General features: G+C 37.1%; 1 protein-coding gene across 1 annotated transcript; it reads right to left on the bottom strand.

Annotated features, from left to right (window-relative positions):
- Positions 1–3,615: 3,615 nt before the first annotated feature.
- LOC130053050 (uncharacterized) lies at positions 3,616–5,901 on the bottom strand. Its single transcript, XM_056159586.1, has 2 exons — positions 5,335–5,901; positions 3,616–5,248 (listed from the first exon to the last, which is right to left on the bottom strand). Exon 2 carries the CDS (start codon positions 5,202–5,204, stop codon positions 4,227–4,229), a length of 978 nt encoding a protein of 325 aa, XP_056015561.1. The 5' UTR covers positions 5,205–5,248; positions 5,335–5,901; the 3' UTR covers positions 3,616–4,226.
- Positions 5,902–12,957: the final 7,056 nt, after the last annotated feature.

Here is a 12,957-nt window from a genome sequence, read left to right as displayed (position 1 = left end):
AGAAAGTACCATAAACGTTATTAAATTCCAAACAAGCTTTCTCATAGCTTAAAACATTTTGTTTTTGCTTGGTTGGAGAGAAGAAGAAAAAAAAACCATTGCAGCTAATATGACGTCACAATTTGTAACTGTTTACATCAAGCGCGCTATATTTCCCGCGTTAAATGAAGAGACGGATAAAAGTCGTGTTACAAGATGTTAATGGGCTTCGCTCGTCTCAACGGTCACACCGTACAACATATTATTTTAGAATGGTGGATAGAGGCAATATTTCCTCGTGCGCGAAAAACGTTCATTTTTGAAAATACGTGAGATCATAAAATGTGATGTTTCTAACCGGCATACGTCATGAAGTGCATTGAATTAGCGTGTAGGGTCGCGGTCATTTATTATCAAAGCTGAAGTTAATGTCTTATATTTGCAGTTTACTTTCATTTATTTCGGAAATTCCAGCCGTTGATATAGATATACATGTCAACGTTCACACGCATAGTGTTTACAGCTGCAGAGCTTTCACGAGGAAATGGCCATCATTACAATTTTTTGCAAAGGGAAAAACATTGGAAATCTGAATAGAACGAAACGAATAACCTACACATTTTTTTTCTGGATCTGTGCCGGTAGCGCGAGCTTTTATCTGGAGAGTAGAAATTCCCTTATACCTCATTGCTCTATACAGTGTTTACTGCTTCTTTCGCACGTCGTAAATGTGTATACGGAATAAAGGTGTATAAAACTCCCAGCAGACCATGATGTCTCTACAAAATAAAGGTCTATAAAACACCCGGCTGATTATGATGGTTAATTGGATACAGAGAAATATGATAAGACAACCACTACATGATGACGCACTCTCGACATTTAGTATTTGCAGACCCTTATAAGGGCATTTATTATTAAGATTAGCTACAACCTGTTATCTTATATTTCCCCCATCATAGATTATCAGTAAGTGCAATACAAAACGGGAAAATCCTGATTTTTCTCTCTCCAATTTTTTGGTTTACTTTTTATTTAAACTGAATCCTCCTCCACACCACAAAAAAGTTCCGAGGTTGGGGTTCTCCGATATTTTTCGAATATAGATGTAATTTCATAGGTATAGATTTTCTTGTCCATTAAAGATAGGCAGCGCGTGATAAAATAAACACCCATTAAGCTATCTTTACACGTAATACAATAAATATTGATATGAGCAGATTCTCTAACCATGCATGCAGTATATCAAGGTTAAACGATTATTTCTTTAGTATCCCGGCCGGTTTTAATCACTTTGTAAATCAATTTCTCTAATACAAGAAATTAAAAGCCGACGAGCTTCAAAGTCAATGGTATTTTCCCAATGCCACGTTTCATTTGATTAATACATTATAGAAATTCATTATAGAAATTGTCAGATTAAGTTCTGGAATTTATCGTAGGAGAGTGATAGATAGGACTGTTTGCTGATATTTTATATCACATCTTATACAATGTATATAAATTATTTTATATCACATCTTATACAATGTATATAGATTATTTTATATCACATCTTATACAATGTATATAGATTATTTTATATCACATCTTATACAATGTATATAGATTATTTTATATCTTATATATAGATTATAGAAAATCTCAGATTAAGTTCTGTGCGTGGTTGTGAAATTTATCGTAGGAAAGATATAGGACGTTTGATGATATCTTAGAGAGGGGTAGGATTGTTAAAGGATATTGTAAGAGAGTTATAGGACGTTTGATGATATCTTAGAGAGGGGTAGGATTGTTAAAAGATATTGTAGGAAAGATATAGGACGTTTGATGATATCTTAGAGAGGGGTAGGATTGTTAACGTATATTGTAGGAGAGGTATAGGGTTGTGTGATGATATTTTAGGAATATGAAAGCATTACTTGATGATGAAGTTTAGAAGTGGGAACACATTTTCAAATGATGGTTTAAGATTGTGATAGGATTGTTTAATGATATCTTAGTATTAGAACGGGATCAATTGATCAAATTATACAATAGATTAAGTTATTTCCCTTGACTGTGGAAATTGTACGAACCAATGCTGTATTGTCAGATTTCCTTTTACTGATGTTGCGCATTTGTAAAATCTATAATATGATTGGACGAGCCCAAACCTTCAGAAGGAGAAGGCTTACATGTATATTGGCGCTGCCTGCTGCCTAATCCTTATTATGTTTTAAAACATGAAATACTGTTTGAATTAATTTTCTGAATTGCAGAGATTGAACAATCAAGAACAGAACGAGACGTTATTATCACCTCCATGTGCCTTCAATGTGGATAAATATCATTTTATCTTTGCAACATCGGACCACAATTTAATTTGAGAATTTTCAAATTGATACGATTGAGTGATATTTTGGTTGTTTAATGAAAACTCGTTTCTCAAATATCTTTCGATTATATTTTTGCACTCTAGGTGTAAAGAAACATGGCAGACAGGACATACTTTCTTAAGTTCTAGTGAGGGGTTTCCATCTATTAAATCGTTGAATTAAATGACAAACTAATTGAAATAATAATTGACGTTTTTGTCGGTCAATATGATGACTTAGCTCCTTGTGAAGTGCATTACTATAGTATATCATGTAGTATCTGAATAAACATAATAATAATAATTATTATTATTATTATTTACAGTATTTATATAGCGCAGTATATAATGAAAAAAATACTCTAAATGCTTTACATTAAAACAACAATAAACTACAATTAAAAATTGAACATATCTAAAACTGTAAAAAAAAAAAAAAAAAAAAAAAAAAAAAAATGCCGGCCAGTCGAGTCAATAATTGTATATGACAGAGGATCCGTTTCGGTGTTATTTCCTCGCTGTGTTAATAAGGTTTTAAATTACAACTGTATCTTACAAAATCTGTTCCAAGTATGTATGTTCAAAATATTAGTAAATACCGATTATCCTCACATAGATTAGAAACTGAACAAGGTAGATTTAGCAATATTCCAAGAAACGAAAGAAAATGTAAATTATGTTCAGATAGTATTGAAGATGAATATAATTTTATATTAGTATGTCCTTTTTATAATGATTGTAGAAAACAGTATTTTAAAAAAATATTATTATAAACACCCCTCCACTTTCAAGCTTATCCAACTATTATCAACTGGAAATATTATGGAATTATGTAAACTTGGTAAATACCTATATATGTTCATCTATTAGATCTCATTTATTATAAGATTATCCTCAGTATCTGTCCTGTCCATCAGTATGATATATCATGTTACTATTAAGTTGTTGTACAGTTGTATATACTTTATACCTATGAACTGTGTGGTTCTTGGTCAATAAACAACACTGTCATTCTAATGTTGTTAAAATTGAGCAATATCATTGTATACTTAATGGATGAATTATAACATTTCACAAGTGAAAATGTAATGAAATGATTAAGTACAGTACGGGTTAGTTTAGGTACTCTGTATGAATGTAGATGTGATAAAGGTTCCATAATCCAATATTATGTCCGTTGTACTTAAACTATATGATATCAAATAACAATCAAGCAGCGGACGTGAAACCTTTTGATACCAAGAAAATGATATGTGTCAACAAAATGCAACAACTGAATGGGCTTTCTTTATTTTCCCTTTTATTCTTATTCTACATAATGCCGTTGACATAAATGCCCTTTGCAATTCTAAAATGTGTCCTCCATCTCAGCAGCATAACCGCCAAGAAGTGTGAGCAGACGAAAAGGTATTGAACAAGAAGTGCGAGCAGACGATTAGTTATTGAACAAGATGTTTGAGCAGACGATTAGTTATTGAACAAGAAGTGTAATCAGACGATTAGTTATTGAACAAGATGTTTGAGCAGACGATTAGTTATTGAACAAGAAGTGTAATCAGACGATTAGTTATTGAACAAGATGTTTGAGCAGACGATTAGTTATTGAACAAGATTGGTGAGCAGATGATTAGTTATTGAACAAGATGTGTGAGCAGACGATTGGTTACTGAACAAGCTTTCCGATCACTCAATATTGTCACATGATCGCACTAGGTCATTTCGGGACTTACTTTACACTGTTGCCTCACAATCATATTTGAAACACATGATCGTATTATTAGGTGGTATAAACCACCATTTCACTCTTATATCCCAATGTTATGTCACTTCCGTTTTGGATACTGAAGTATTCAGTTCACCAAAAAAAAAATCGAACCTTGGTCTATAAAATCGTCTACGCTATCCCATGATCCTGTTGCTTCCACTGATTTGTGACGTCATTATTTATCGCCTCGGACTCCAGCCTCTGTAGATATTGACTCACTCGTGCCTGGCTGGCTTCGTACCTTTCTCGTTCGTCTCGGAGCGCGTCCGTCACGGTATAACTTGTTGACACAGACCCCTGTTTTCGTAACCTGGCCAGTTTCTGCAGTTCTTTTCGCAGTTCGTACGCCGCTATAGACTTATCAAAGAACAGCTTATTGGGTTTGTGGAATTTCTTTTGATTCGAGCACTTGTTATTTTTAGAACTAGCGGGAGACGATTTGGGGCGTTCTTCATCGTCTAACACTGCGTGAACCGCGGGTATTGTACTATGTGCTCTTTTATCAATAGAACCGGGTAGATCTGGGGCTTTCCGAATGGTCGCAGACGCTGACAAACTTCGTTTTGCCGAAGAGAACGCACAGTTTGTGTCCCCTACCACTGGTGAACATTTGTCATCGTTCGGTATGTATTCTTTGTACACAGAAAACTTCACGGACGGTCTCTTATGTTTCGTTATAATCCTGGATTTCTCGCGTCTGTCATCTGAGTCCGAATCACTCTGATTTTCCCAGTCACTGTCCTCGCCGGATCCCTTATTCACGTCCGGTTCGGGATCTTCCGAATCTTCAGTTACCTCGTTTTGAATTCGCTGACACTCCTGGCGTATCCTTCCGCTGCGCACGTGGTACTTGTGCGCCTCGTGGCGATGTGTCTTCTGTGTCGTTTTCTTCTGATTCTCGATGTCATCCATCAGCATGTTATATCTCGTCTGCACGATCTTGTTTCGTCTGAAGGCGTCCCTCTCGTTCTCGCTCCAGAACACCACCGGCCGGGGAAGTCGTCTCTCACCCTCACCCATTCTATATTTTGAAGATTTTCCATCTTTTCGGGGGGATTTCTTTTTGACATCTATCAGTTCAATTTGTGGCGAGTTGTCCATGTTCATATACTAGTACGTTCTTCTATCATCAATTCTCCTTATTGCGACTCCTATAAACGTCCGATATCAAATACAGTGTTTCATAGTTAATTAAAACCAAAATATCACCAGAACGAGAAGGGATATTAATAATTACCTCTTCTGTTAGGTTATATGATTTAGTCCATGGTCCGAACACGAGTTCTCCGAAACTAGAAACATACTACCGCTCACACGGTGAATGAAGTATTTACCTAATACCCGGAGAGGGATTATTTCGCTATCATATGGAAATTAAAACACACAAATCACGAACACCAATATATCTTCTTTACATCGATTAGGCGAATTACAATCACAACCCAGCGTGTATCATTTAAGCGCTTCACAAAACTTGTCGCTGACGAGTGTTTGCACAAGAGATAAAATGCGTTGTCACATATGATCACTGAACAAAATTATCAGACCCTGGAACTTTATACTATAATATCATTTCCCCCGCTTTATCAACCCCACACCTTTCCCTGGATAAGGGAATTTATTTGCTTCTCCAAACGATCACTCAATTATGCATACAATTCTCATTGTGGAATGGCTGTGCGAGTTATTCAATTTTGTTCACGAGTCGTATTTTCTCAGTTAACATTAAGAGAGAACAATCCTTTTTACGATTATAATGTTAAACAAGTCTGTAATTCCAAAAGTCGAATCAATATTCCGGAGAAAGAACTCCACATCCTATCGATAGAGTGAAATACTAAGGGACAACATATATATACACCGCGCATTCATAATTCAAAAGACAGTGTTTAATTTACGATCGATTCAGAAGCCCGGTCATTCAAAACTCATTTTAAATATTTGAACGTCATTTCTTTGCGCGCAGTGCATTGATAGTTTTAATAATAACGGATAATGAAGGGGCAATGTGAATGTTCAATTCCTTCCATTGTCACTGCGTGGAAGATATAATTCAGCTGACTTTAGAAGCAGGTTTTAAATGAACATTTTCAATAATGTTATTTAATTCTAATAAAATGAAGGCTTTCTGCGTGGCTCCGTTGTCCCCTGTGTCGTAACCCTTACTGCCGATCTTTGTGGTATTTTATAAAAATCTTTAAACAAATATGATTAGATTTTAAATCCGGCAACCACATGCAAAGATTAAACAATATGTCGTCAGAACACGACTGGGAATCACGGATGACATAAAACTAGCACGGGGTTATCTTGGGTCATGTGATCGCCTAAGTACATCATCATAGCTGTCATTTATCGGAGAGATTTTCTAAAACTTTTCCATTTTGAAATGATTTTGTGTTTGATTTGAACTTTTTCGATTTCATGCCACACACAAAAGATTCCTACATTACACAAGGCCCTCATTCGATAATAAATTAAATCTGTCAGACACCATATCTCATTGACGTACAGGAATATATAGGACGGTTGGCAGGGTGGGTGGGTGTTTGGCTACAAGTTTAGTGTAGATTCTAACCATCAAATAAAGACTTTACAGGTTCATCATCAGAATGTAAAAATTAGTAACTCTTCAGTTCAAGTAAATATATGCCTCCCCCTCCCATAAATTTTAAAATTTTAAAATTACAACGGAGGAATTTAACGAAATACTCGTGCGATATTGTGTTGTAGTAATATATGCGTCTGAGATGAAGTTAAATTTCATTTTCAGTCACTTTAATGCTCCTGCTTGTAAATAGTTTTTTGTGGTCCTGCTTGTAAATAGCTTTATGTGGTCCTTTTTGTAAATAGTTTATTGTGGTCCTGCTTGTAAATAGTTTTTGTGGTCCTGCCTGTAAATACTTTTTTGTGGTCCTGTTTGTAAACAATTTTTTGTGGTTCTGCTTGTAAATATTTTTTGTGGTCCTGCTTGTAAATATCTTTCATGGTCCTGCTTGTAAATATTTTTTTGTGGTCCTGCTTGTAAATAGTTTTTTGTGGTCCTGCTTGTAAATAGTTTTTTGTGGTTCTGCTTGTAAATAGTTTTTGTGGTCCTGCTTGTAAATAGTTTTTTGTGGTCCTGCTTGTAAATAGTTTTTTGTGGTTCTGCTTGTAAATAGTTTTTGTGGTCCTGCTTGTAAATAATTTTTGTGGTCCTGCTTGTAAATAGTTTTTTGTGGTCCTGCTTGTAAATGGTTTATTGTGGTCCTGCTTGTAAATAGTTTTTTGTGGCCCTGCTTGTAAATAGTTTTTTGTGGTCCCGCTTGTAAATAGTTTTTTTTGGTGGTCCTGCTTGTAAATAGCTGCTGTGGTCCTGCTTGTAAATAATTTTTGTGGTCCTGCTTGTAAATAGTTTTTTGTGATCCTGCTTGTAAATAGTTTTTTGTAGTCCTGCTTGTAAATAGTTTTTGTGGTCCCGCTTGTAAATAGTTTTTGTGATCCTGCTTGTAAATAGTTTTTTGTGGTCCCGCTTGTAAATAGTTTTTGTGGTCCCGCTTGTAAATTATAGTTTTTGTGGTCCCGCTTGTAAATAGTTTTTTGTGGTCCTGCTTGTAAATAGTTTTTGTGGTCCCGCTTGTAAATAGTTTTTTGTGGTCCCGCTTGTAAATAGTTTTTTGTGGTCCCGCTTGTAAATAGTTTTTGTGGTCCCGCTTGTAAATAGTTTTTTGTGGTCCTGCTTGTAAATAGTTTGTCGCGGTCAGTAATGCAATTTCATTCTATGAGGTCAATATATCTATATTGGTGAGTCCAAGTCGTGACACTTTGTCAAAAGCGTGATCACACATTTGGGCGACTTTGGTTTGTCTCCCGAGTTAGTAAGGTACATATCACAAAGTTCTTTCTTACTCCCATGTATAATGCTCCAGCCAATCACATCCATCGTTTGAAAACTGACGCATGCGCAGTATTATTCCAAGACCGACATAGTCCTACCACACCAAACCTCGTGAAAGACAGGGTTAGTTGAGTAGAGTTTCAGATGTCACAATGTGTCATTTAAAGGGACTGGTTCACGATTTTTGAACAAAATCTTTTTTATTTTTTATGTGAAACATTAAGAATATAACTCATTTAATGTTGACAGCCAACATTTTGACCTTCTGAATGCAAAAATAAAAGCAATATTTTAGCCTTAAATCTGTGTTATGTAAACAAAGACTCGAGTCTTTTCATGTATACAAACACACCAGTGAAATGTTAATTTTGTAACATAAAGCATCTAAATTTTGCATAGGCACAAATTTTAACTTTTAGATGACACATTTTACCTGAAGAATGCTTGAAATGTGAAAGATATAATAAACTTAGATCGATAACCCTTTCTTTTGAAAATTTCGTAAACAAAAACATTCCACAATCTTTGTTTACAAAACAAAAAATGAACTCTCTAAAATGAGCTTCTGTGATAATGTATAACCTTAATTTTTGTGTGAAATCTTTTAAACACATTAGACAAGTAGATTCTGATCATCAAAAGTGAAAAACAAAATAATGGGGAAAATCGTGAATCAGTCCCTTTAAGAGTTGAAACTCTCCGTTTGGTTCCAATACGCAACTTCTGAGATATCAGCTCTTCTGTGATAGAGGTACGTTCAGTGTTCTGTTGAACGCTTGGGTGGGTACAAGATGTATACATATACTATAGACTAGCTATGTTAATACGAATAAAAGTAATGAAAGTGTAAATTTTGTTTTTATTAGTCGTTGGTATACGTTAGACTGACTATATCAAGAATAGTATTTGATTGAATTAGGCCATTAAATCAAATATAAAATTATTTTTTGTTTCCTCTTCTGCACGAGTGATATCTTACTCAAAGAAAATTGGTGATTATGAATTGTTGTTTGAGCTATTTTATTATCAAATACTAATAAACTTACTATTATTGTGTGTCCCTGCAGTTTGTGTGGTTGCATGATGTCTGATAATCAACCTTTGGGCAATATATCATGTCAGCGATAAGCATTTGTAACCACTGCGTGGACGACAGTATGTTTTGCGTCTCACAAAGGGAAAGAACTATTGGGCAACTCGGAAATTGCGTATTCGAGTTCGTGCTCGGGTGCCTACCCTTTATGTTGTCCAGCAGGGGATCTGGACATGGCGAATCCCAGAAAAGTAAACGAGAGCCAAATATTTGACTGTAAGGACATTTTGTTTTGCCCAGTCGTACAGAGAGGTTTTAGGGAAAGAAATTAGGTCATATTAGGCAATGCTTCTCCTTTTAGAGTTCACAGTTGTCCAGTGGGAGACCTGTGAGTTCGGGACTGGAACCAAAGGGGCTGTTAGCGCTATTTGTATGGGGGCCCGTGAGTCCGGGACTGGAACCTGAGGGGCTGTCAGCGCTGTTTGTATGGGGGCCGTGAGTCCGGGACTGGAACCTGAGGGGCTGTCAGCGCTGTTTGTATGGGGGCCGTGAGTCCGGGACTGGATCCAGAGGGGCTGTCAGCACTGTTTGTATGGGGGCCCGTGAGTCCAGGACGGGAACCAGAGGGGCTGTCAGCGCTGTTTATATGGGGGCCCGTGAGTCCGGGACGGGAACCAGAGGGGCTGTCAGCGCTGTTTGTATGGGGTCCCGTGAGTCCGGGACGGGAACCAGAGGGGCTGTCAGCACTGTTTGTATGGGGGCCCGTGAGTCCGGGACGGGAACCAGAGGGGCTGTCAGCGCTGTTTGTATGGGGTCCCGTGAGTCCGGGACGGGAACCAGAGGGGCTGTCAGCACTGTTTGTATGGGGGCCCGTGAGTCCGGGACGGGAACCAGAGGGGCTGTCAGCACTGTTTGTATGGGGGCCCGTGAGTCCGGGACGGGAACCAGAGGGGCTGTCAGCGCTGTTTATATGGGGGCCCGTGAGTCCGGGACGGGAACCAGAGGGGCTGTCAGCGCTGTTTGTATGGGGTCCCGTGAGTCCGGGACGGGAACCAGAGGGGCTGTCAGCACTGTTTGTATGGGGGCCCGTGAGTCCGGGACGGGAACCAGAGGGGCTGTCAGCACTGTTTGTATGGGGGCCCGTGAGTCCGGGACGGGAACCAGAGGGGCTGTCAGCACTGTTTGTATGGGGGCCCGTGAGTCCGGGACGGGAACCAGAGGGGCTGTCAGCACTGTTTGTATGGGGGCCCGTGAGTCCGGGACGGGAACCAGAGGGGCTGTCAGCACTGTTTGTATGGGGGCCCGTGAGTCCGGGACGGGAACCAGAGGGGCTGTCAGCACTGTTTGTATGTGGCCCCTGGGTCCGGGACGGGGACCTGAGGGGCTGTCATCGCTGTTTGTAGGTGGGGGTGGGGGGGGGGGTGTCAAGTCTGATGTGGCATTAGTGAACGAAATCAAATGTAACCTAACCAAACTTTCAATTCAAATTTACGAAATAAAAATTAACATTTAATAAAAATAGAAAAAACGAAAAGATATATATATATATATATAAAAAGAACCACTTTGAGATAAATTTGTGATTAAAGAAAGTTGATTACTACAGTTTGATTATTTTTTTCTATTGTTAAGCAAAATTCAGTTATTATGGAAAACATAGGGTTTTACCGTGTTTACATTTGCAGGTTTTGCTGTGCTTACTTTTGCAGGGTTTTTTTTCTTGGTGGTAGAGAATATATGTCAATGTCAAAGTGTTTTCAGATTCAAATATCTTCCTCGTTTTATTTTTGAAATACAAATATATATATATATATATATATATATATATATATATATATATATAAAGTCAAAAAATAAAATCCAATGCTCAAACTTTTATCTATAGCGCTTTCGCCTTTTTTAAAAATTTACTGACGAGCCCGCAGGGCGAAAGCGCTATAGATAAAAGTTTGAGCATTGGATTTTATTTTTTGACTTTATTCTACCCCGATACCAAGAAAAAATAATTTATTGAATATATATATATATATATATATATATATATATATATATATATATATAATATGAAAAGAAAACACAGAAATCCTCCGTAAAGCTTTAGCGCTTATATCTACATTTTCCTTATTCCACGATTTATAGTTTTCTCTCTGGGCTGCACGAAATGGCAATGTTCAGTTTTAATTCAGTGTGGAAAAATTGGTAATTGGGTTAAAGTGTTTGGTCATTTTGTCGATATAGTCTCAAGACCCGAGAAATATGATGAGAACTGAACAACTCTCTCTCCCCTCCCCCCCCCTCTCTCTCTCTCTCTCTCTCTCTCTCTCTCTCTCTCAAATTCAAACCCTGTTTACATGGGTAACGTCACTATTTGATGTCGTCCTACAATGCGAGTCCGTGTGAATCTAGAACAGATAGTTTAGGATTTCCCTGTCCAATATGTAAGCCTTTTCTCTCGTTACCAGTTGCCTGCCAGAATCCTGCAAACTGGGCAGACACATTTGTTTGAGAAGGTCCTATCAAAGGAAATCAGCTGATCAGATAAACGGAATCCGGTGTCTGTTGAGGAATCAATGTGTGAAAGTCGTGTGGATTTCTGGTACCGCACACATGTAAAATAAATCCACTTAGTAAGAAATCCCATTGCCGCTCTACAGCTAGGTCTTTGATAGCAATGGAAGGACTTCTGAAAATCCCAACCAATCATTTATTGAATCTCATCACTATTATACGTTAACGGTATACAGAGACATAAAAGAAAGAAAGAGTTGGTACATAAAAATTAACAAATAATGCATGCGTGGAATAGAGAATTTGCAGAGGAAAAATCATGTGATTATAAATGTGAGGTATGGGCATTCTAATAACGGCGCACATTTTATTCCTTTTCTTAATGAAAGCGCATATTTTTCTAAATTTCTCAATAAATTATTTTTCTAAATTTCTCAATAAATAGTGTTTTTTAATTCTACCACGGTTATTGCAAAGATCAAAGAAATACCGCGGTCAATATTCTGAGATATACATCCATACGTAATTACTGAATATGAGAAAATTGATACTCGTCTCGCTCGCAGTTCGAGTTTTTCTGATACAACAATAAAGTCGATGACTGAGAATTCAATTTTATAACAATAAAAACTCAATCAATATATGTTGCAAAACAAAGTCATACATGACTGAAGAACATTTATCATAAATACATCGTTTGCATTCTGAGAGCGATACACATGTAAACATGGCGATGAACAAACAAGTTTTTTCTTGGCCTATATTCAAAGCAATTGATATACATGTAATCTAAAAACTTGAAATATTTTTTTCTTCAAAATAGATTTAGAATACCCCTACCATCGCATCTTTTTCGTCAACAAAAAACAAGGTACGTTGTTTCGGAAATTGTCGTGACGTCACAGTGACCTCATTCGTATCTATATACATGTAGGAAAATGATCCGTAGTAAATCACAGGTGTATCTGAATCTTAGAGTAATCAGTATATAGATATAAATAGAAAAAACAAACTATATCTATAAATATAGATATAGGTTTTTTTTCTTTTTTTTTCTATTAGATATCTATTTACTGATTAAAATTCAGATACCTGTGGTAGAATAGAAATGAAGTTCTGGTTTTTGTGCATGTTGCAGGATAACCCCCTTGGTCTCGAAATGTATGAAACATAAAAGCCTCGGCTTTTTTATTTCTAAACATCTCTCGACCTCAGAGGTCACCTTGCAACATATACGAAAACGCGATCATTATTTCTTAGATAAAGCACCAATCTGATTAAAATCAGCTCCTCGATCCGTTCCTCTTTTCTTCTTTTTTCCTCGTGTAGCGACATAAAAAAGAGGAGCGGATCGAGGAGCAACATAAAAAGAGGAGCGGATCGAGGCATGCTATCAAAGATTCCTCAAGAATAGTCCTAAGACATGACTTAAGATATGTCTT

This window comes from Ostrea edulis, chromosome 3 (assembly GCF_947568905.1).
Source record: "Ostrea edulis chromosome 3, xbOstEdul1.1, whole genome shotgun sequence".
Classification (NCBI taxonomy): domain Eukaryota; kingdom Metazoa; phylum Mollusca; class Bivalvia; order Ostreida; family Ostreidae; genus Ostrea; species Ostrea edulis.
This window is presented reverse-complemented; position numbering and strand designations above follow the sequence as displayed.